Source organism: Zonotrichia leucophrys, chromosome 2, assembly GCF_028769735.1.
Source record: "Zonotrichia leucophrys gambelii isolate GWCS_2022_RI chromosome 2, RI_Zleu_2.0, whole genome shotgun sequence".
Classification (NCBI taxonomy): domain Eukaryota; kingdom Metazoa; phylum Chordata; class Aves; order Passeriformes; family Passerellidae; genus Zonotrichia; species Zonotrichia leucophrys.
The window spans coordinates 56,443,934-56,469,599 of record NC_088171.1 but is presented as its reverse complement, the minus strand read 5'-3'; the positions used below and the strand labels follow the sequence as shown (position 1 = coordinate 56,469,599).

The following is a 25,666-nucleotide window of genomic DNA, read 5'->3' as shown; positions in this document are numbered from 1 at the left end:
TAAAAAAAGAGGCAGCTCTCATCTGTCTCTTCAAAATTTCCTGATATCAGCAGATATTGTTCTTCTGTTTCATCATAGATTAGTTATTCAAATAACCTAACCAAAGAACAAGCATTTCATTAAATACCAGGCAAAGAGGTACTTTATGGCTGGGCACTGCTTGAATTGAAGTCTTTATTAATGTAACAGAAATAGATACCAACAGCTGCATATCAGCTTCACAAACATGCCTCCCTATGACATTACCCTGGCATTGTTCTCTCCTACATAAGCCAAATGGTCACTTTTCAGTATGATACTACTTCAGGAAAGACATTTTTTCAATGTCTTATGGGTGAGAATAGTACTGCTGAAACTGAAAATATCTGTGACTGCCTTTAGAAAATGAAAAGTGACCCAATTTATCCTGGTCATGTCCAAACTCTGTGTGCACAACAAAAAAGGGATCACATTAGCTGTTTAATCAAGCATGTTTTACGTGTATCATGGCAATGTTTCTTCTAACGACTGTGTCATCAGGAACATCTTTCTGGTAAGGCACAAAATTTGCTTTTCTGAGCCAACTGTGAATTTAATTTCCTGAGGTCCAGACTCCATTGAAATCACTGTTCTGGAACAGTGTTCAGGTTTTATGCTGTCTTAGGGAATTAACTTTGTGACATCTTGGCCCTATTAAACCAGTAGGAATTTTGTCTTAAACTGCAGTAGATTTAGTATGTTGTGCACTCTATAATAATTGGAATGGAAACTATAGGAGCACAATCTTCTGTCTTCACAAATACCACATGATGCAGAGCTTGTATGTCTTGAATGAATGAAATGCTCTGCTCCTCAGAAATCAGGACTACATGATGACTATCATGGCTCCAATTGGCCAGCCAGTTGACCAGGTGAGGATTAAGAGTAATCCCTGATGATACCCAGAATGATGTAACAAGGCCATGTAGAAGACTGCTCCATTGAAATCTCATCCTCTATATTCTCGAGCCAGCAACAGTTAAACTATTACAGTTTTTCATCTACTACATTTTTCAGACTGTCTTTTTCTCAAGCTGTAAGGGAAAAACCAAATACTCAGGGAATAGAAAGGTATGCTCTTGTCTCTTCCTACAGAGGGGAAGTGCTGAAAAATGCAAAGATGCAGCTTACATCTTACCACTGACTGAGCAATGCTGAACAAATCAGCCATATATCCTTCTCAAGACCTGAGTCACCCCCAAACTGCAAGTTTGTCAGCACAGCAATGCAGTCTTATTGCATGACAGGGCAGTGACTACAAAAATGTTTGTGGTGCTGCTGTAATGTTAAGAACAGAGAGTGAGTAAGGATTTTTCAAGATGCTTGCAGTAAACTAGAAACTCAGGGAACTTTGAGAGAAGGCAGTATTCACCTTCTCTGTGTTTCTTTGAAGACCCTTTTATGTGGATCGCTCTGCTCCTTGATTCTTTGTTTCATGTTCTGTGCTGATAGAGTTTTGGTGTGGTTTCAATCATGTCTAGTGTATTCCTCTTTCAATAAATTGTTTATTGGATAACACATGCAAAAATATTCATTGCCAGGGAAGTTCAGAGACTGTGTCAGACATCCACAATTCTTGCCATCTTTCTGCAAGGCACAAAAAGGCTGAGGGACAGCCTAAGTTCACCAATGAGTCTCTGTCTCTAATTTGAGAGATAGGCATATGTTGTAGGCACTGATGTTTCTCACATTTATATGTGCAATTACCAGTCAGAGAAGTTGTTTTCTTTCCAGGTTCTCAGTCTAATGAAATAAAGCATACCATGTGGAAGGGGTTAAAAAGAAGAGTGAACACAGTGGTGTTTTAGAAGCTGTCTAATATTTTAAGCTCTAAGTGCAGCAGGACTTTGATGGTATTTGAAAAGATCCTTGGATGTAGAGTTGGAAGTTATGTAATCTTGACAAGCCCACAGTGTTTTAGCAGACAAATCCCTTTGTATCCATACATGGGAAGACACTTGTTCAGCACATAATTAACCAGAGCAAGAGCTAAGAGTGAGAAGCAGCAACTCCAGGAAAAGGAGCAATTCTACAGATCTAATGCCCCTGGAAAGGGAGGAAGAAAGACTTCTCTAGGAGGTAAAGGCTAGCTTTAACTTCATCCCAGCTCTCACCTTGCTCCATGCTGCATAAGACTGATGGATATAAGGAGAAGCACAAATTACATGGGTCAGAGGTCATCTGTACTGCTTTGTTCTAAGTCTCCCTGGAACATAATTTTTTGCTCCCATCTGCCATTTGCTGGATTTTACATCTGTCTTTCCCTCAAATTAATTCTTCCAAAGCCCTCTGACATAAAGATTAATGAAAAATATACACTGGAGTCTTTACAAGCACCAAACTTGAAAATCTTTCTCCCTCATGAAAAGCCACATCTTTTTCTTTCCATGTTTTCTCCTGGGTTGCTTCTTCTGAAACAAGAAGGAAGACTTTGTTGTAAACTACATACATCAGAAAATGTTAATTTTTAGTCTAAATGTGAAGCATAGGTTAAACTATACTAATTTTCATGTCAGTTTTTTCTCCTTAGTGTGGTAGTTTTTTCTCCTTGGCTTTCTGTGGTGGTTTTTTCTCCTTGGCTTTGCACAGGGAATCTGGGCATGACCCTCATTCTTGACGTAGAAATTTCCTTTGCCCCTCCAAATGGGGCTACTGTCTTCCAGACTTTTAGGTTTCCTTGGTAATGCCCCTAATCTTTTAGGGGCAGCAGGAAAGATATTTCCATGAGAGTCATCCATCAGGATAGATACAAACCCCAGACTCCTCTGAGCCTTAGTGTTAGAGCCTTAAAGGCTTTACTCAGAAGTAAAATAAGCACAAATTATTTCCCTCTTGGACCTGGGACAAATATGCAGTTTTTCAGGATGTGGCAATGATTTTCATCAAGCCTTCTTTTTCAAAAATATGACGTATCTTTATGTTTGTGTCTGTGAATAATGCAACTTGTGTCCCCATATGGATATACAATTACATATAGGGGGAAATGTAGAAGTTTATAATAGTAAATCTGAAAAGTGAGGTGCACTGAGTGCAGGTTTTGATCTTCTGCACTTTTAACCTCCACTTAAAGGGAAACTGCCAAAGACAAGTGTTCACTGTACAGGAGGCAATCTGTTTGATTAAAAATCCAGCACAGCCCATTGACCTATTGATCAAACTGTTGCAGCTACAAAGTAAATTATTTAATCAACTGTTTTATTTAATCAGCTGGTTTTTTTAGTCTGTTTTATATGTATGGCAGCATTTATAAAGGGACTAAATTAATAAATTGTTCCTTACAAGATACAATTCCCTGATTTTCCACATATGCATTTACTTTGGGTGGGAACATGCGTGCAGCAGCTTATGAGTTAGCATAAATCTGGAACAAACTTTATGTACTGCTTCACACAGCACAGGCTGAAGGTGGGTTTAAGCACTTCAGGAGAGTGTGAGCCCTGAGTTTTCTTACCTGAAGTATTATATTGGATGTAACCACATGCTACTGCACAGAGAAGTAGCTTGAGGCTGAATCACAAGCAGTTTTTGGACACCTAAGATCTGTTAAAATAAAATAGCACTTCACTTTCACCTTATCATCATCTCTTGTTTCATCTGAAAATAGTGCCAGGATTGATAGTAAAATCTTACCTTAATGTAAACTTAATGTAACAAACCCCCACAGAGCCACAGTATCTTGGATCATACACAAGATTAGCAGTATACTATTTTGTAAGATTTTCATAGCCATGTGCAGTAGATATGGAACATACAGAGGTGACAACTATGTCATCTTTAAGGCTACAGGCCTTCCCGGTACTGATAATGATGCTCACCTTTAACTCTTTAGAGACAAATTTTTGTATGGGAAGGTACTGTGATGTGACTTACCTGGTGATCTCTAGTGTTCTTGGTTCTCTCCTTTCCAGCAGACTCATTCAAGCATCTTCAGGTAGCATCAGATGCTCTGTTCCACACCCATGACCAATAACAAATGCACAGTAAGGTTATAGTTATATATACATACATGCATGTATATATGTACATATGTGCATGTGTGTATATATGTGTGTGTGTGTGCATGCGTGTGTGTGTGTAATTTTTAGTTAGATCTTCTCCTACTTTCATTTTGCATTGCTTTTCTTCTAAAGCATTAGCCTGGAAACTTTTAGACATGTTCTTATCTTTAATTACATTAGTAGTTCTCCAATAACTACTTTTCCCAAGATTGGGAGCACTTGTGTACATGTGAAGAGGATTAAAGTGTAGATTTATTACAAACTCAGACTATTTTCCAGGTTGTGTTTGTGAAATAACTGAACAGAGAAGATTAGAAATACGACAGGAGTCCCAACCCTCCTACAAGTCGGACAACAACTGTAGACATTTAAAAGACCACATCTGACAGTAAATCCTCCATCACACTGATAAAGCAACAGACATTCTGTAGAGACTGGGATAAATCTGCTGGTGCAGTTAAATGCCTCATGGCATTATGGTAGCTAACAAACCTAAAAGGTCACCAGGGTTGGATGTGTAATGTTGCTGAGATAGCTGATAGGCTGCTTTCCTTTTGACTAAACCTATATTGTAACATTCCCAAAGCAACCTTGGGATCTGGTGCCTAGAACAGGAAATTATTTTCTTGTCCTCAGGGAATTCTTTAGTGCTATAAATAAGTGGCTGACTTTTTCAATCAGGACAATAAAAAGGCAATCTTCAGCTGATTTTCAAAATATATTCCTGATTTGACCACTTTGTTTCATCCACCTCATTTTGATTTTCTGACTTCATAGAAAAATAAGAAATGATTGTATTTAAGTAAAATACATTTCAGTGAAAATTAGGCAGTTTTTAATTTAAAATTCACTGCAACAGAGAGTTCTGGACAATGGTGGAGGTGGGCAACTCATAAAAAGCAAGGTTGGGCTTTGTGTGATTTGAGGAGCTTGGAGGTTTGTTTTTTTGGTTTTTGTTTTGTTGTTTTTGTTTGTTTGTTTGTTTGTTTTTCTGGTTTTTTTTTTATTTAGAAATATTATTCTTCCCAAAAAAATTCTTAGGAGCCTCTGCTCCATTTTTTTCAGGAATAATTTAAACATTTATGAACTTTATGGACCACTGAGACACATCAGCACAGGTGACTTACACTTTGCAAGAAAATGAACATACTTGTCTCTCCCAGGCACTGATGAAGAAAGCTTACAGTTCTTTAAGGTTGTTCCTTTAGAGCATTTAACATCCTTGGCATTTTGTAGAACCACATATGATACTTAAAGGACCCATAGGCATAGCATAGTTTGCTGGGCTGGCAATTAGCAGTTTGCCTGTTTGGGCTTTCTGTACAATATACTGTTTATGAAAGAAAGTATGCCATGCACACCGGCACTTTTGAATTGCAGTACTGAGTGGGGGAAAAGAAGATAAGACAATGACAACTGTGAGCCACCCTAGTTTTTATGGACAAAGGCATTTTTGTTGCAAATAATACTAAGAGAGGAGCAGTTCACAGTCCCACCACAGATTAGAGTATTTCTTCCAGAGCTTTTCCAATGTCAGGCATGTTTTTCTCTTAGCTGAAATAACAGTTCCATCCAAAGGCATGGGCTAAAATAGGAGAGACTGGTCTCTGCTGGCAAACAACTGGCAGCCACAGAAGACTCCCTGCCTAGCCCCATAAACACCATGCTTGTATAAACAGTTGTGCCAGATATATATACAAACAAAAAATGCAGTCATCACTGAATCTCAGTGCTGGAGACAGTGTCCATCAGTTTCTGTGCTTTTAGTACTGCTCTGGATGTGTGCCCTGCCTTCTTGCTCCACTTTTTTTCTCAACTTTCCCCTGGGACCCTGACGGCATCAGCCTTACTCCCTGCCCTTGTGATTTTCTTGCAGCTCTAGACCCAGCAGATGCAGCTCACCTTTTGGCTCTCTGTGCCAAAGATTTCACATCCTCTCTTTCTTCTTTGAGAGCATCATCATCTGTGGCTCTTGGTCATCTGGCAGGAATGATACCTCAGCCTTGAGGCACTGCTGGTCTCCCACGCATCTTGTTGCCTTTCCTTTGGCCCCTGCAACTTGCGGAGGAGGAAGGAAACAGGATTAAAATCTGCTGGTGGGGCAGGGAGTGGTGCTGCTGCTGCCTAGCCTCCAGGAGGACGCCCAAGTGCGGCCTTGCCACAGAGATAGCTTCCATTTGTTCGTAGATAAGACAGGCAAGAGCATCAGCTGCAGCCCCAACACTGGGCTGGAGGAAGATCCTCCAGTGAGCCCCAACGACAAACTGCACCCTCCCCTCACACGGCTCAGTAAGTACTTCAGCAACGTGTTTTCCTCCCAGCTGGTTGGCTTCTTGATTTCCTTTTTTTTTTTTTTTTTTTTCTTTTTCAGGGGGTGTGTGGATTTGTTTGTGGTTTTGGGTTTTTGTTTTGTTTGGGTTTTTTTAGCAGCCACCACCAGCAAGTTGCCTTATCACCTCTGGGGATGAGCAGGAAAGCACAGGATCCCCAAGGGAATGGGCTGGGGATGGTCCTATGTGGGGAAAGTTGAGGTATGACCTACTGAGTCTGGGATTTGTGGATAGGGAAATGGGGAGGAGAGGGTTTTAGAGCAAACTAAAGCACTAACTGGTGGGACAGTTCACAACCAAATTTTAAAGTCAGCAAAGTGGAAGCTAGTATTAAGCACTTCTTATCTCACTACTAAGTCTGGCATGTGCAAGGGGTTAATTTGTACCTCAAGGAAAAAATTGGGGAAGACTGTATTTTTTATGATCTCCAAAGACAAAGACTTGTAACCAGAATTTGTGCATATGTATCTTACATTTTTTCAATCAAACAAATAAATGGTTTTATTTTAAGAGTTTATTTTACAAGCTAGTAATGGGAATTAGTCTACCACCCAGCCACAATTTTTGAAATAGCACCCAGAAGCACACTGTCTGTGAGAAGAAACTGCTCCAAGACAATTCTGTAGTACTTCATCCATGCTAGTGTTAGTAGCAAAAGTTTTGGATAGAGGGAGACACTCAGATCAGGCTTTCAAATATCAAAGTGTTTGCTAAGAAGATTTAAATATGCTTTATAAAAGTGAATAATCTGACAGGGTGCCTGTGGAGAGCAGCCTAGTGCCCAAGTGACTGAAGAAGAAAGTTTGTGCATTAACATGAAGGAAGGCATCACTCCAATAGAATAATGTTAAGCATATAGTAAAACCTGTAATTAAAGGTTTGGAGCAGCAACACTGAGAATTTCTACTTGTAGGACATTTATTTTCTCCTCTGACTTGTAATCTTGCTTTATTCAGATGATTTGCCAGGGAATAGTTGTAATGGGCTGAGATAGGATGGGGTATGGGTGAAGGTGCATACTTTTTGATAAAGGTACCAAGGCTGCCTGCTGAGTACAGATGGAAGAAGCCAAATGCAGCCAGATGTTGTATCATTCCCCATGTCCTGTTTCACATTATTTCTGAATAGGGCAGATGTGTGCAAGATGGCTTCATCCAATATCTTATTCATTCTTTCTGCATTTGTAAATGACTTCAAACAAATAAGGAGCCTACTCACATTATAGGGCCCTCCACAGGGGACATGCTACAGAAGGAATGACAGGTCTTGCTCTTTGCCTCCCACATACGTTTAAGGTTGCAGGGATAAAGGAGCAGGTAAGGATGCTGGGAGCCTGCCGTTCCCTCCTTGCTTATGTGCTCATTGCAACCAGACAGAAAGGGGCAAACCAATTTAAAATTATATAATAATCAACTCCCCCAGGAAACTGTAAGTGCATGTTTGGTGGGAGAGGAGGCAGCAGTCTTAAAAAGTAAACACCCATGCCAGAGCAGCTCTTTGGGCAGGGCAGCAAAATGCTGCTTTTTGTCCAGTCTGGACTGTAACTAATGAAGTCCAGCCTCTGCCTCGTGTCTGCATTGGGCAGCAGCCTATGAGATACTCCCTATTTACTTTCATTTCCAGCTATTGAGTACATCAGGAGCAGCAAGGTCAGGCTCTGCCTATGAGAATGAGGACAAACAAGTGTGCACACTGTACCACCCTAGGACCTTAGTTGCCTCTGTTTCTGCCTCTGCTTCCCTCTGTTCTTCTTAGGAATTGCTCTGGCTTCAGAAGATAAATACATAGGGCCAAACAGGTTTCTGTGGCAATGTTATTACCAACTATCAAAATGAAGTTATTAAATTCAGGTTGACTGCTGTCACCCAACAAGGATGCTCTCAAAAGTACTTTTATTTATCCTGCATCCTTGTCAACGTGCCCGTGGTTTCTTTAATAATTATGCATGCCCTGGAGATTAGCGCATTTTTCTTCAGAATATTGTCATTTGTAGAAACAAAACACTCTCCTGAACAAGAGAAAAAAAAAAACAACCCCAAAACACATACAATACCACATACACCACATGGTCTACTGAAATCTTCAGAGGCACAGGTTGTGGATACTTTATAAAAGGCCAGTTCATAAATTCTAAGTATTCAATATACAAAGAAATAATGAGCCTTAATGTACAATGATAAGGAGGACTGACTTTGATGCCCACGTAACCCCTGTAAACTTTTATAAGAATTCCATATCTTAACTTCATTTCTCCATCTTATAGGTAAGAATGATCACCTATGGGTGACTCATTTGAGAACTGCATTGTCCCTATTGTCTGTTCAGATTACATACAACTATCTATAGTGCCTAATATCCACACAGTTGCATAGCCCCTACAACCCTTCAAACCCTAAGAGAAATGGAGATTTTCCCCCCAAGCCGTTTCCATGACTAATTCAAGATCAAATGAAAAATAAGCCCAGGTCTTCAGTTTTGTTCTCAAAGCTTTAGTTTTCTATCTTACAAGGTGAGTTTTTTCTCATGAGATTTCATTTTAAGTCAGTTTAAATGTCACATTATCAGATGGCCTTGAAAGACTTACATAATCTTATAAATTTGTGGGAGTATCTGTGCTGAGTATTCCCTAAACTCTAAGCTGATTACTTGTGACACACATCTACATTAAACCAACTGTGTTTAAAATAGTTAACTAAAACAGGTATCTTTATCTGTATCTGGCAAAATATTTTTACCCAATTGAAGCCTGGAACTGGTTGCATTATGAATTTTGTTATGGAAACCAAAAATTTAAGCAAAGAAAGCAATCATATACTTGCAAATATTTGTGTGCTTTAGAACTATGTTAGTGAGTGATAAGATAGCTTTATTTGGGCACTTTAATCTAGTGGGTTCAACAACTGAAAATTTTGAAAAAAACTTAGTACATGCTTTAACCTATCTAAAAATCCAAAAGTCTGATATCCAGAAAGTGAAAAGTTCAGATATTTTTCATCTGAATCACCGTATCTTACAAGGGTGTATGCCTAAGGGAGTCATGCTGTTATATGACAGTGATGTAGCATGAGATTTCATTGACATGAGGCTGAAGCAGCTTTTAGTAATACTTGGACTTTTCAGTCTGCCTTATCATCCTGTCTGTAAGTACAGCCAATCCAATCTCATGCCAAAAGTCTTAACAAGCAAAACTATGCAGGCAAAACTAGAACTTGCCTCAGCTTTAAGCAAAGCATTTCAGTTGTCCTTATCAGCTCACTCTTTTCCAAGAAATAAGAGACTTGAAGTGACTCATTTAGGCACATATCTCCAAAGAAGGTGGTACAGCCTAGCTGCACTGTACCAAAGTCTCTGGCTAAATGACAACTGAATCCTAAATCATATAGGAAAACCTACAGTTTCTCAGGAAGCATCTTCTATTGTGTGTGAAGTAGCCCACCAATGTAACCATTACAGATGCACAAAGGATAAATGTGGATCATTATGTCAAGAGACATAACAGGGTGCAAGAAAAAAACACTTTACTTCATCACATGAATGGCATTTGCTACCAAGGTGACTGATGGCAGCAGGGAGTGCAAACCACACTAATGTGAAGGCTGCTAAGAAAAGTGTTGCACTTAATGCATGAAAGTCTGAGAACATGCTACAATTTGTAAAGCCATATTTATGGCTTCATGCAGCCCCTATAGCAGGCTCCCTTCCCACATAAAATGTTACCCACATAAAATAAATCTGTTTCCTTAGTGGCAGGCACTGATTTGAGTTGTTTGGGAAAGCACCATAACAATGGTCACATGCAGCAACTTTCCTTTGAAGGAGAGCTCTGTGTGTAATCCATGATCACAGGAGGTAACAGCGCTCACAGGTTCACACGTCAGACACAATGTATATACACCCAAGATACCAAAATCCATTATTTATTTTGGCAATTTTTATTTTTTTATTCTTTTGTCACACAGACTGTCACAAAGTGCAGTGCTTGCTTAGTAAGCAAGGCAATGCTGACTTCAGGGCAGATTTACAAAAGAAATGGAAGGAGAGTGTCATAAATTAGCCTGTAAACCAGAATTTTAAAGCACTGAAGATGCCAAGTGCTTGGCATGTGTGACAGTGAAAATATAAACACAGACCTAAGAGATGCATTTTAGATAATATTTTCCAAACTACCATAATTAGAAAAAATAATGAAGCAATCCTATATTAAGTCTCTTTACAAAACTTAATTTTTATTGGGTGTAATAATTCAATGAAACAACTTATTGAAATCTAACCTAACCTAACCATATTTTATAAGCTATTTCCACTAAATATAATTTACTACCAATCTTACATTTAAATTTTGCTATCTATCCCCAGTCTTTTCTGCCTCAAGACATGTTAAAAACAAAAATGTCCATAGTGTCTGAAATAATATCCCTGATTTCACTGAAAACCTTGTAAACAGAGTATTATTCTGAAAATAACATTTTACCTACAGTCATAATATTTAGCCAGCATGCCCTAATCAAATCCAGTAAAATCAAATGGCATCAAAAGAATAAAACACTCTCAAATCACAAAATATAGTGCAAGCCTTCATAAGGACAGATAAGTTTTGTATTAAATAAAATGATGTCTGCTTTATTTTGAACCACAGCTGTAGCTTACTTATACAGTGAATAAATCAAGCAACCATTCAAGGTGCCTTCAAAGATTTCTTCCTCTAGAGTCTTCCTAAGTGATGGATTTTTCTTGTAGTGAAGGCAAATGAGCCTTCAGCCAGTATAACACTTTAGTACAGATGTGAGGCTGGACTGGGACATTTCTATAGTGAACATTTGAAGGTGAAATCCCTCATCAAGGCCTGATTCAGTAAGATCTTAATAATTTGTAGAATATTACAAATTAAATAGTGAAACATAAGGGAATTCATTCCATATGTACAATATCAGTCAATGTTAACTTTTGATGTTGACATGAGTTGAGTCAAATTTGATGCTGCCAGCCAGTTGCGACAGGACATCCATCCCACCCTCCTCTCTACCACTGACATTTGGTCTATAAAGAGGTAACCTAAGGGCTGAAAGGCCCAGCAAGAGGTCATCCCTGGTCCCAAAAGTTCTCAGACCTCAGCTAAGAATCAGCATCTTAGTCTAGAGAGCAGATGTGGGAAGAGATAAAGGAAATATTCTTAGCTGAGAGACAGTGTTTTACTAACTGTAAAAGACATATGAGTTATCACAGAGGTAGAAGACTTCTACACACACACCCTGAAATTTTGGGAGATTTCTCCCTGGACTATGGACTCCAATCTGTAGTTACTTCCCTGAGGATTGAGGGAAAGGATCATGATGAGTGCCCCATCACCAAATGGATGGTAAGATACATTGAATCCTAAGTTATATTATTTCTTTGCTAGCTGTAACATTTATAGGTACCTTTAACCTTGCTCTGTATATGTCTACTAGTAGTCTTTTTTCTTTTTCTTTATTCCTCTATAGTATTAATTTGTTTAAAATCTTACATCTGTTAGTTTTCTGTCTATTAAATAAATAATTCATTCTATAATAGACTGAATCAGCCTATATTAAAGAACTTGTTAATGAGAGTGAGCTTTGGGGTGCTGGCTACCTCAATAAAGCTACTGCCTGCTGTTAGAGGCCTGGGCAAAAGGCAAGGGCTTATCTAAACCACGACATAGAATCATAACAGCAGTGTTACTCTATTTATTTGTAAGAAACTGTCATTTAAGACATGTGTTCCATCCACTGAAGAACTACATCAGTGCAACCTTTCTTACCTTCTTTTGCAAATACTTTGTTCAAGGGTTAATTGTTCTTTACATAGATGCAAGTTTAGTCATGGAAATGAGATTAACTCCCCTACTGTTCTGTCTCTTGTCAGTAAACAACCGACAAGAGAATAATAAGAATAATAAGTAATTTCTTTTCCTCCAGCAAGATAAAACCAAACTCCCAGAGTTTAGTCTCCTATTTTCCCATCCTCCTTTTCACTGTTATTCTGCAGCTGCCTCTTTTCTTACTTTTCTCTTTTATTTACCTTGTCTTCTATACCTCCCCTTCCTCTTTTTTTTTTCTCAATTACTTCCTTCATCTTCTATTCATAATGTCTCCAGTTTTTTTCTTTTCTTCATTGCATTTCTTCTCCTTACAAGGAAGTCATACTCTGCTTTTATTCCCTGAAAATGGAGAAGGGAGGTTATGAATGAAAAACTACCACAATTGTTGCTAGATCACTTGGACTGCACCTTCAGGTGGAAGGTTGATTCCCTTTAACATTGCCTTTGTCATTCTGAGGAGTTTCTGCTAAGCAATAATAGAAATGATCAGCAGTGAAAAATGGTCTAATTTTCTTCTTTCTATGGTGGCATGTGTGGCAGCCTCAGGATCAAGTCTCAGCTTGCAAGGTGCTGAGGAAGCTCAGGTAGGAGGATGGGTGAGGATGCACTTCTACACCCACTGCAGCTATAAGTAAAGGGAGACAAAATAGCCCAAACAGCAATCCAGTGAGACTTACAGAGCATGGACACTTGAATAGCTACATGAAATGGCTTCCCATGGTCTTACTAAAGTGATGAGTAAGTTTACTTCATCATGGCTTTGGGATTTGTGAGCACTGGCACTTTACATCTGATTTTTCTGGTATGTAAGGTGTCTTAGTGAAGCTGGACTTAAAAGACCAAGTCAACAGAATTAATTATTAAAGTTAGTTCGTATAATAAATAGCACATATGATCCTTAGTTTACTGTTGAGAAAAAGTGGAGAAGAAAACCAAAACAAAAGATCCTCTTCCTTAGCATTTACTTTGTGTATGAGATAGCACTTTCAGTGTGCTCAAAAAAAAAGTATGTTTTTCTGTAGAGGTAATCTATGCTAGTGTGGGTTGCTTACAGCAAGGAAAGTGGAGAAACAGATTACTGTGTGTGTAACCAAGACAGTGAATCGCAGCATGTGTGAGTGAAAAATCAGGGCAGCCAACTGCTGGAAGACAAGAACTCTTCATCCGTTGTTAGGTAATGCCAATATGTTTGTTGTATGTCATGCTGCTGAATTTCTTTAATTTTTTTCATTGATGTGGTGTAATATCTTCATAGGAGGAGAAAAGGCTGTTTCAATGATGTCAACAGAATGTGTTCAGCCACTTGATATCCCAGATGACAGACTGGACAAGCAAGATTCACAGTGTAACCATTTAGGTAAGTGTTATTTGATGATATCATTGCTCTAATGAGGGTTATTGTCTTCACATAATAAAGTCCAGCAATACAACTAACCTCCCATGAAAACAGATAGATTACACCTTCTGCTGACACTTCTAGTGCCAGATGGAAAGACAAAGAGCATTTTTTCTGCATATAAATGTCAGCTGAATCTCTAGAGTGAAGTTAATTAATGAGGAGAAAGGAAAAAGAGTCATTGATCATTTCCCTGGTAGAGCAGTTTCTTCATTTATACCTCAGTAAATGGAAAGTTAGGATATAGCTGAGCTTTCCCTGAATATATCTTCCGTATGCAATTTGAGTAAAAGATTTCAAGCATTCAATTTGCCATCACTGAGACAGCTTTCTAAAAATGTTTTCTGTGTTGGGAAGTTTTTTTCTTTTCACAAATGGAATGGGACTGTTGGGAAACATTCCTTGAGCTTTTATTGCAGCCTCATTACATGGTTGAGACAATAGAAAGATGGCAAAAGCACTGCCAGCAATGTACTGCCAGCAACAGCCAAAGACATCTTTGTTACAGAGCATTTAAAATACTTCCTAGCCAATAGTGTATTGCTAAAGCTTACAGACAATTGTTCTAGCCAATTACTAAAAGTACACGTACACCTGCTTCATACAATGCTTGCTTGTCTCCTTTCTATTAACAATACACTATACACCATTATTAAGCTTAAAACTGTCTACTATCTTGGTAAGCATAATTTTCTGTAGTCTTAAGCTCTATCTTAGCCAAGCCTAAAACTCAAGCTACTGTTTCATGTCCTTGCTTGCTGTACTATTATAATGTTTTCTACCTTCAGACTTTGCAGCTGTAGCTAGTTCTAAGTTTCTCTGCTCTTTCTCCTTCTCAGGCCTGCTTTTCCAGCTTTGTGAAAATCATCTTTCCTTCACTCTTTCCCACAGTTTTCTCCTTCCTCATCAGTTTCCTTTCTTGAAACTACTTCTTACAGCTTTCACAATGAGCATACTAGGATTGTCTTTGCTCTGTCACACTCCAGAATACTAGATTTCATGCTTGATAGATAAACTTTTTGCTTATTCATGGTCTTTGCCTCTGCTTCTAGTGCTATGATTTCACTCTTATCTTACAAAATTGTCCTGAAGATTTAGCAACCCAGAAAGAAAAATCTGTTTGCTTGTTGTTACCTTTGTGACAACAATAATGAAAGAGAAATGCAATTTCACTTCCTTGTAAAAAAAAAATCTCACCACAGGTTTTACAAATTTTGTTTATTAGTACTGCAAGGAAGGTATCCTAGTTCTGTCTCTGCTACATGGCATTTCTAGCCACAGACACTGTTTTTACAACTGCTAGTACACCATAGTTGGTCCACAAAATTGCTTTTTTAAATATATACAGAATGAGTTTCATTATACTGTTGGAAAACAGAGGCAATGGGAGGGTAAATGATCTCATTAGAACTATGAAGAAAGCCTGTGAAGGTCAGAAAGAAACCCCACATCTCCAGGGACTTAACCCAGAGGCCGTCCTTCCCACATCTACCTGCAGGCTCACAGATATAACAGCTGCCTTAAATAGTGTGAAAGAGCCTGCAATGAAGTTGTGCTTGCATGAAGGTCTGCAGCCAGGGACTGGGTAACGATGTGGGGAGCCCAGCTGAAGGCAAACAAGCTGCTTTTAAGAATTCAAAATATTGGTTTCTGTAATGATACTAATGACAGGTTCACAAATGAGTGGTTAAAATGCTTAAAGAATCATCTTCAAGGTTATTGGCAAAAAGCAGGGTTTAATATGAACTCATGAGAATGCAGCTTTAACAAAGTGGCAAAGTTCATTCTACTACTTACTATGTAGACAAAGCATACATAAGTAAATTGGATTAGAAGCAACTTGGAATGATTTACATGAAGACTGGGGATGCAAGAGGGTAAGGGTGCAGAGGATATGGATGTAAGAAAAGGGTGCAAAAGCACTTAATCATTGACTAATTACTTATTTGAAAAAATAATTCAATAGGATTTGCTACAATTATAACAGTGAGTTAATTATATACTCAAAATAACAACATTCATACCATGATCTATTCACTTGCATGAACACATGAAAAAAGATGTATACATCTATATTAACAAGTGTAAAGGTATCTATCAAAAATTCCTGTCAGGCTCAGTGCAGTACTCATATCAAATCCCTTAGTGTTTCTCAACCAGCCTGGGCTGCCCCTCAAGGAGAATGTATGCGTGGGGATGGTATCTGCCTAGACCCTGTTATCAGCAACAGTCTTTCAAGTACTGCAAACTTGAGGGTTTGCAAGCTCCAAGAGGCATCCTACTTAGAGGCCCACTGTGTTCAAGGAGAGCTCAAACAGCTCTCCTTGCTGCTACACTGCTGTTTGTAGCATTATAAGATGATTTTTCCAAAAAATTCCAGTAAAAATAGGACTATTACACTCAGGCTATGATTAATTTTTTCAAAAAGTCTCATAACAATGATATCATTTCAGTTGGGTAAATGACTTACCAAAGCTAATAAGAATGACTGCTTATCCTTTGTTCCTTACTTTGGTTGGACTGCTCATGTTCCTGGTATGATCAGAACAGTTCCTACCTTTACCATACAAGAGCACCCAGGATGGTCATAGATGCTTCAGCGCCCAACTGGCACAGTTAAGGGGCACCTCACCACTCAGCTGATTCAACTAAGGCTTATCAGAAGCTGCTGAGATTGTAGACCAGGCCTAAAGAGAAGCTGAGGGAGAGGGATGTACTACCACAACAAGCTATCCTCTGTATTTTTACCTTGCCTAAGCACCCAGAAATACAGACCCTTGCAAAAAAAGTCACATTGACCTTCTGGGTGATCTGAGTAAATGTATGTAAATAAAAAGCAAATACCAATTGCTCATTAGCTCTGGAAATAAAGGTAACTCTTGAAGGGAACAATATACTGACTGACTCATATTACAAATAGACCAACCCTATATATGTATAAAAGACCCTATATATGTATAAAACTTTACTTCATAGAACTGGCCTTGTAAATCTTGAGGATACAATCCACACAGTTACCACTGGATGAAACAGGGGTGGCTATGGAACCTCTGCACACAATGATGCAGACTCTCCTCTGACGTGTAAACACACAAGCTGCCCACAACTCTCTCTCTTTGTTTTATGAGTACTGCCAACAACACAGGACTTCCTAAGTCACTTGACTCCCATGTAGTATGGCATAGAGCCCTCTTTTGTTTGCTTTCTAAATATTTAAGAGATTTTTCTTCCTGGGCATTTGAATTAAAGCACTATTATCAAAGTGATTCTTTCCACGTTTTCTTTTTTATCTCTCCTAAGTTTTAATTTCCATTATATTTTTTCCCTGCAGAAGATCTTTCAGAGCAGCTGATTAAGAGCTGTGACCTCAAAAATAAACCAAGAAAAGGTAAAATTCTCACAGCCTCTCAGAAGACTGAACAGGAGCAAAAGAAGCCGAAGAGAAAAGATACACCCGCTTTGCACACTCCACCACCTCTAACATGTGAGCAGTAAATCTCTTGACTTTGAAATCCCAATTCATGTCTGGGGACTGGAGAAGGATGAGAGTCCATGGAACGTTCAGTTATGTCCCCTTGGATGCATACAGGAACACAGCTTCCTGCATGTGCACCTGGGAAGGCAGGGGAACAAAAAAGTCTGTCTTTCTCAAAGATATTCCATTTTAGTTGAAGGGTTTGGTCTCACTTCTGGGAATACCAAGGTGGATAGGTTTATGCTCTGAAAAACCTGCTTCCGTGGATCTCATAGACTTGCTGATAAATAATGTTACATTACTGCGTGATACTATGTCTATGTATTGGCAGCAGCTGAGCCTACTAGATGTCCCAATTGGATATGGTCCAAAATCAAAAAAAGGATCCAGTCCAGCCCTTGCACTTTCCCATGAAACTTGCATCCAGTGCACAGCGGGAGGCTGGCGCTGACACTGGGAGTAGATCAGTCAAGTACACAAGCCACCTGCAGGATGGTTCTCCCGGAAATCACAGGGATCATGTGTTTATGGGGACTCTGGCAAAGGGTAGTTGTTTCAGGAAGCAGAAAACATCACAGCAATGAAGGGGCTTCTTGTGGAATGCTCCCTACTGTGGCACAAATACAGATATTTGAGACCCAAATGCCACCAACCTGGAGAAGGGAAGAATAAGCAGGAGACTGCTACTGAAACCTAATGATCCAAAACCAGCAGTGGGAATAAATGTTTGTCACTCTCAGCTAACAAGCAGTGTTATAATTTCCATCAAGAGAGCTGTGCTCTTACATTATTGAATTCTTCTTCCCAGGCTGCACATACATGGAGGAGTTAGCCAGTAACTACTTGTATGCTTCTCTGTATATCTGCAACAATTCACCAAGCCAAAAATAAGCACTGGGATTTTCCAGTATTTGTAATCCAGATATTTGATTCTGTTCTGTTTTCACATTTCTCTCATTGAGCATTCAGCAATTCTCTCTTAGGAAGAGCAGCTCAGAGGCTGGAGAGCTGTGTTTACTTCCTGCAATTGCCATATCATAAAGAAAACATTTTTTCACTACCCTCTTCTGTGTGGTCATATTGCTCCCAACTAACCTCTTGAACGTCGGTGTGATTAAGTTACTGTGGTAAGACGTCTAAAGTTCTGGAATAGGAGATTACACTCATCTGTCCCACGATTTTTGGTGCATTATGTATAATCAGAAGCCAGCTGGCCCGATAGCATAATTTTCTAGAGCCTATGGGAAATAATTAATTTGAAAGAAATGTAGGGTAGGTACATCATGCAGCAGATCATGCAGTTGTGCCACTCTACTTCAGAGTAGTCTTTGGGAGAGCTACACAGGTGGAAGTTTCTTCAATATAAGCAGGCTAAAGTAGCATTTTCTTTATTGCTTGCTTACAGGCATAGTTTCAGACTCATCTGAAAATCTGCTGAAAAGGTATGGTATCCCAGAGAAGTCACAGAGAGTGTCTCCAGTCTCTCAAATCACTGGACTGGAGCAGAAAAAGCCCAGAAGAAAAGATACACCTGCAATACACATCCCACCTTTGATAATAGGTAAGAAACTTAGGTAAAGACCCTCCTAAGAGGCAGCAAAAAGTGGCTAGTGTCAGAGATATACTTAGAAGGCTGAAAGGAGGTTGCCCTCTGCTCAGTAAAGTAACAGTTCTTGAACTGGACCTATTTGGTCTAAGTATATAATAATAGTGGGGTGAAAATGAAAAGTCTAATACATATCCCATGTTCAAGCTCCAGGGACAGAACAGGTAGAAAGAATAGGCATTTGGTCACTTGATTATCTCTTGCAAACTGCAATCCTACTTTTCTGAAAACCCAACTACTGCCCTGCTTTTCAAACCTAAGCACATAGAAATTTTTAGGTTGCCAGCACTAAAATGCCTCCAACAACCTGGAGCAAAGCTGTACTGATTAATCCCCTCCTTCATTTGGCAGTCCCTGACAGGCACTGATGTAGCCAAGTCATGATGAATTTCTCATGAGGAACACCTTAAAGATAATTCTGTGCATCAGGAATGACATACAGTAGACACCATGTTACATGCCAATGGGGAAAGTTGGGAAGGGAAGGGAAGGGAAGGGAAGGGAAGGGAAGGGAAGGGAAGGGAAGGGAAGGGAAGGGAAGGGAAGGGAAGGGAAGGGAAGGGAAGGGAAGGGAAGGGAAGGGAAGGGAAGGGAAGGGAAGGGAAGGGAAGGAAGGGAAGGGAAGGGAGGGAAGGGAAGGGAAGGGAAGGGAAGGGAGAAGGGAAGGGAAGGGAAGGGAAGGGAAGGGAAGGGAAGGGAAGGGAAGGGAAACTGCTTTTTGGGTAAACTCAGGAGTCAGAGCTCAGGAACATACACTAAATAAAGCTGCACCATGCTTTATGAACAAATTCCCTCTCTTATTTAAATTAAGAAGTGATGAAGGAAAAGTATATTTATGTAATTCTGATTGCCTAGTTATGGCATACAAACCAGCCTTTTTAGAGCAGATTCTAGAGACAGCTTAAATGTATGGCCCAAACAGAGGTGCCCAGCTGTAAGAGGAACCCATATTATAGTGTGTCTGATGCTTACCACAATCAATAGCAAGATCATTACCAATGAATCACTTTTCTAACTGATGAACTACAGAGGTTCCCAGTAGAGTTCAGGATTCAAAGCTCAGAGGGATGCAGTCCAGAGATGCATGTTATAAACTTTCTTGGACCACCAGCAATTTCAAGGACAAATCAGCATTTTAATGCAAAACAATGGAAAGGGAATACAAGAAGGAAGTCAAAATGGTAATGATTTGTATAACACTGGGAAAACGTTTTTTTTCCCTTTGATATGATGCCTCTGATCACTTGAGAAGAAAATGTGCTTTACTGAATGCAATTTGGAAGTTCCGGGTTTCAAAGAGTGAGAAGCATGTTTGATTTGCTAAACATTTGTAAGTTGGTCTTTCTCTGTTTGCTGTTTTAAAAAGTCACTTAGCCTCCCTACTTCTGTTTTCCTAGCTGTGTGTATTATGAAATGCAGCTCATCCTGTAGATCTATTTTAAGGATTATTAGATTGTTCTGTTAATATCTGCCAAGGAATCTGACTAAAGAAAACAGAGGGTAAATATACAATGTCCCCATAATTTCCCAACAGAACTTGCAAGTAGTTGCAATTTTTAGGTACACTCTAGAACCACAATGGCTCACAGAAACATGAGTGTTAAAAACTAGACAGAAAATGTTGTCTTAAATAATTTATTTGTCAGGTGCCACCTAGATTTAAGCCATACCTCTTGGGCAACAAATCAGAGAAACAACAAGATAGCACATGTCTACAGACTGCCTAGGGACAATGCCTGCAGCTGAGCTGGGAGAGGGAAGAGGTGAATAGTTAAACTTCCATTCCTCTTACCCAGGCGTTTTCAATGGAGGTGTGGTATTTTTGTAAAGGAGCTGCCTTAACTGGTTTTCTAGGCTATGAGAGAGAATGAGGATTTGAAACTAATTTTACAAGTTATCTCTCATTTGATTAGGAAACCTCAGTCACATTTCAGGAACTGTATTCCCATATTTACATATGTATTTACATTCTAGCTCAAACCCACAGGGCTGAAGACCATTAATTTAGTTAATGGACTATAAATTGCTAAGTGGGGATGGCAACAGAGTGTTCCAGAGCTGACTACGGGCTTGGATCAGATTCAAGCCATTTACTGTCAAGTGATATGGAAAAAATGACCATTAGAAATTTGACTATATTTTGTCTTCTGGTCTAATTCCTTCAGAAAGACAAGGTGTTGGCTGACTGGAGGAGAACTTGCTACTGAAGGAGACATCCGCTCATGACTCATTTGTATGGATGTGGCATAACATTAACTGTGCCACTTCAGTAGAAGTTTGAAGGCTGAATACATTTAGAAGCCTGACCCTTGTAGAGCAGATTTCAGATAACTAATTTAGTAGGCCCCTTTCTTTAACTACATTTCCCAATTGGATTGGGTGCTCCCAAGGTGTAAAACTGATTCTGCTCCTCATCTGGACCAAATGCCACCTAGTAGACACATTAATTTTCTTAATTTTAAATGGTACATTTGACTTGCTTTTATTTGTGATAGAAAATCTCTCAGACCACCCAAAAGGGAGACAGACTGTCAGAAGTGCTGGTCAAAACAAAGAGGTATAACACATCTGCCATTTTCACTGCATTTACAAAAAGTATTTGTGTGGACAGCTGTTCAAGAGACTATTAAATAATATCTTTTACTAGAATTAAGTGGAGTTTCTTGAATTGGTATCTAGAAGTGGTTTGCAGGGGAGCTGAAGGAGAAATACTAGAAATGGTGGCATATAAAGTGTAGTTAACTATCTTTACATTTTAGTTAGACAAAAGAATCCCTCTGGACCTGTGATCCAAGGACACATCACAGCCTCGGGCCCTGAAAAGTATATAACCAAAAGTGAATTGGGGAGGAGTGAGTTGAGGGAATATGGCTTTATTGCCTGAAGCTGTAATTGGAGAATTAACCCCTGATATGCAAACAGACAAAACTTCTATCTGCTTGAAAAACCTGTGACTGCTGTCCATCTTGGGTGTAGCCTCCACGAGGTTTTTACACTTGGGTGTAGCTATTGAAGGCCTTTAAAAAATACCCACTTTATTCTCTTAACTCTGTCAAGCCTCTGTTCTAGGTAGCCACTCCAAGGCATCAATACCATTTAGCACTGAGTGCTGCTTACTTCAGCAAGACTAATGACAAGGAGACAGGACAGAAAGGTTTGTCTATATTTACTTAGCTCACATAGCTCTGCTGGGTCTTCTCAGGTCTCCAAGTTTATAATTCAGGTTCTGTTTTGCACAGCAGTTCCATAAAAGCTTAGTTTCTTTGTGTGTGCTACCAGATGGAATAAATCTGAAAGTAAATAAGTAGCAAATATTGGACCAGCCTTCAACAAAAGGCTTTTCATAGCATATCACGGAGCCATCACTGGTGAACTTCAACTGTCAGAATGATGTATGTTGGATGTACCTTGAAAATTAAATACACATCTTTAGAAGAGGAAGGGAATAAAATTCAGGCATTTAAATACATAGGTTATTTTGCCTGACACAGGCACCAGTCTGCCACAGGCAGCTGATCCCTTGAAAACAGATCCAGAACACAGGATCTGAAAAGCTCTGTACAGAGAGGCAGCATCTTAGCAGGCTACTTTGATTCCATGCCAAGTGTTCAAAGGCAGTTTCAACAGCAGGCAACAAAGTGTCATTGGTGGTATAACTGAAAATAACTGAAAATTGCATTAGTTTCTGTCATTCTCTCAATAGCAAATGCATATAGATTGAATTTCATCACACATGTTGAAGGTACATTTTAAGCACATTTTATGTTTTCCCTGCCTCTCCTTGGCCCATTGAAAACCAACAAAATATAACCCCCACTCTCCTTTGCAGCACACACAACCCAAAATACAAAGGCATCAGGAAAAAAAACCCCTTGTCTATCTTTGCCTAGGTTGCCTATAGGAATAGAAATCTGTGTGAGGAATATTTACATCTATCTCCATAAAATGCGATCATTCTTTGCAGTTAACAAAAGAGCTACTTAATTGCTGCTTGAACAAATGAAGTCCTTTGTGTTTGAAATTAACTGAAAGACATAAATGAATGTTAGTAATTTATGCCTTTCAGTTTATCTCATAGTGCTGCTGAAACCAGCTAGTTCACAAGAATATAAATGAAGCAGGAGTTAACTTAAATGAAGGGCAGTATAGGTAAATATTTTGTACCTAATGCATTGTTCTCACATTACTCTTACTTATTTTTTAATGAGGAAAGCAGTTACAATATTTGTTATACCTGGGTATTATATAAAAGCCTCTGGATCCTCAAAGGACACACTTACTCGTTTAACAGAGAAAAAGAGAGAGACACAGAGAAAGGAGAAGTGACAGATTTTTGGGAAGTATGATCTACAATCCAAGTCTATTTTCACATTGTTCTTCATTTAGTAGCTTTTGCAATTTATTGATGCTTTATCATTTCAGTGGAGATTATACTTGTCATGTGGGTATTTAAACATCTCTTGTTTCACCTGCACTTGCAAGACCTAAGTAATATGCTATAGACGTAGAGAAAATCTACACGTCCATAAAAACTGTTCCTGTTACAAAGATTAATTACAGTATTTGCTTCATCATGCAAGCTCTTTCCCTTATTTAGCTACCCAAACCCTTCTAACAAACAGGTTCCCAAATGAAACTTCAGTCTCTTTTTACGGATACCAAAAATATACTGGATTTAGGAATGCTTAATAATTTTTGCTAAAAATGCAGTGATTCAACTCTAATTCAGTAAGTATTAAGGGACTGAAATGCCAAGAAGAAATGAGGAGTCATTTGTGTGATGACATTAAAATCATGAAATAAGAGAAAACTGAACAATTCTCTTTTGCCTGATATTTTCTAGAAAGTAGTATATTAAATCAACTCACTTTTCCACCTTTTTTTAATTTTTTTTTTGTTTGTTTGTTTGTTTGTTTATTTTTTGTGTTCTTCTCTTTTTAAGGCACTAAGCTATTTACAGAAGAAGAACAAACAGTGATTATGGAAGATGAAGAAAAGGATGGAGACACAATCCACAGTTAGATTACAGTGGTATTTCAATATACAATGTAAATAATCATGGGTCATTCAAAGTGGCAGCACATTAAAAAAGATCTTTCACCTTTATAAATAATTTTCTCAGTTGTACACTTGCATTTAAACTACCACCAAGTGCTTATCTGCATCTCATAAATCCCAGCAGGCATTATTGGACATGAATGGCAGAAATTTCAGTTACACAGGGTTTGAAGAATTCTGTCAGTTTACTAGAAGGGGCTTCCTAGCATTTTTGTCAGGAAGGAATCCACCTCAGGTCAGATCAAGTTTTGTCCAATGCGGTACTCATACAGTACCCGGCACTAGAAGTGGTAATGCAGAGTAGTAAAACATCAGCTAGTGATTGAAACTGCTTTTTTTGCCTGACACTTGACCTAATTTGTTCAGCTTTCATTTCCTGGAATAACACTGACCACAGTGAAAATTCCCAAGTGCAGACTTGATGGGATAGATGAAGAAGGTGAGAGGGCCAGGATTCAATTCTAGAGTCTCTGAAATGCAAAGAAAAAAATTTCCTCTGCCTGTATCTGATCATGACTTGTGTCTGTAAAGAGGAAAAGATAAATTTACTTTAGAATTAAAATTACACCTAAGGGCTCTCAGTGTTGACAGAGGCATCAAACAGGATGGAGGGCAGAGATCTCAGAGGAGAAACACTAGGGAAGTGCAATGCTTGCTGGTAATTGTCTCCACTGGATTGCTGAAAGATAAATTTGTTGGATAGTTGATGCTTTTGCTCCAAATAATTTCTTTTCACATCTGTTTTTTAAATTGAATCCTAGGTAATCAGTTAGGAGAGGTTTTAAAGATTCAAAATCACAGCAGGAAGGTAAAAATTGAGTAAAAGGAATAATGTTACTCAATGGCATATGTTTACTGCAAGGTAGAAGAGCATCATGTGACCTATTAAAGAGTTTACCTCAATGATTCAAACAAGAATTGCTTCCACAGCTAGCTACAGCATTTGTAGAGAGATGGGTATTGGTAGAATATTTTACCAAAAAAAAAGATAGAACTGGACACTGTGTGCTTACCTTAATAACTCTGGGATAGATGTAGTAGCTGAACCATTAGGAAACTATGCAGAGAAGTTGAAGATTATCTAGCCTGGCAGACTGATTTTAGTTATCTTTTCAAGTCGCTTATACAGACAGCTGAGGACCATACTAGTTTGGACTCCATTTGCCACTGTAACTGACCCAACATCTTTCATGAGAATGCAGTCCATTCACAAATATATGTGAGTGTATACTCTCAAGATGTAATCAATGAGCTTACAATAAATAATTGCATATTAAATTGCAGAAGAGGTCCACTATATGATTAATGGGATACCTCTTACTTAGAAAGTGTACTTGTTTTTATCCTATTAATCTATCAGTGAGATAATACTTAAAATATAAACAATCAATAGTTCAAGTAACAACATTAATATAAGATCCACAATAAAGTGTGGAAACAGATGTGCATGCCAGCCCTCTCCCTTGGAGAGGTATCCCTTGAATGGGTTATAACAAGATCCTCTCAAAGTCTCATGGATTGAGAAATCCTCCTTGGTCATGGTGAGTTCCCAGCAGGCTTTGGAACCCCATGTAGATTTGTTTGGACTGATTGGTTTTTCCCTCATTGTACCACCCCTGCTTTTCCCCGAAAAAACCAGAGTTTCTGCCCTGTTCAGGAGAGAGCTGCTGTTGCTGGCATCCTTTGCAGGGTGCTGGAATAAAGGCTACCTCTGTGGAACAACCACATGGCTCTCCTGTCTCTTTGTCCCTGTGTTGGCCAGGGTACACCTCGCAAGGCAGAGCTGAAATCACTGCCAAGAGCTGAGCTGAGCTAGCTGCCCCTTGTTGAGGTTACCCGGCAGCTGAAGGACTTCCTAAGACTCCTAGAAAGTTGTCTCCTGCAGGACCTCTCTCTGAGAAGGTTGTGGCATCCAGGTCGAGCCATCAGACCCCCGACCAACTGCC

The 25,666-nt window shown here is 39.0% G+C and overlaps 1 protein-coding gene across 2 annotated transcripts; it reads left to right on the top strand.

The window, feature by feature from the left end:
- The first annotated feature begins 5,910 nt into the window (after nucleotides 1–5,910).
- Nucleotides 5,911–25,374, top strand: PPP1R17 (protein phosphatase 1 regulatory subunit 17). 2 transcript variants are annotated; one of them, XM_064703395.1, is made up of 6 exons: nucleotides 5,911–6,305; nucleotides 13,441–13,542; nucleotides 16,913–17,065; nucleotides 18,462–18,617; nucleotides 21,720–21,816; nucleotides 23,605–23,635. In XM_064703395.1, the coding sequence occupies exons 2-5, from the start codon at nucleotides 13,461–13,463 to the stop codon at nucleotides 21,791–21,793; spliced, it is 465 nt and encodes a 154-aa protein (XP_064559465.1). In that variant the 5' UTR covers nucleotides 5,911–6,305; nucleotides 13,441–13,460; the 3' UTR covers nucleotides 21,794–21,816; nucleotides 23,605–23,635. The 2 variants fall into 2 exon arrangements, with proteins under 2 accessions (XP_064559465.1, XP_064559464.1); XM_064703394.1 differs by lacking the exon at nucleotides 21,720–21,816 and having other exon boundaries at nucleotides 23,605–25,374.
- Nucleotides 25,375–25,666: the final 292 nt, after the last annotated feature.

Coding starts and splice junctions, on each gene's coding strand:
- PPP1R17 (XM_064703394.1), top strand. CDS start 13,461: ATGATGTCAACAGAATGTGTTCAGCCACTTGATATCCCAGATGACAGA. Junction 17,066..18,461: donor CACTCCACCACCTCTAACAT/GTGAGCAGTAAA, acceptor GCTTGCTTACAG/GCATAGTTTCAGACTCATCT. Junction 18,618..23,604: donor CATCCCACCTTTGATAATAG/GTAAGAAACTTA, acceptor TCTCTTTTTAAG/GCACTAAGCTATTTACAGAA.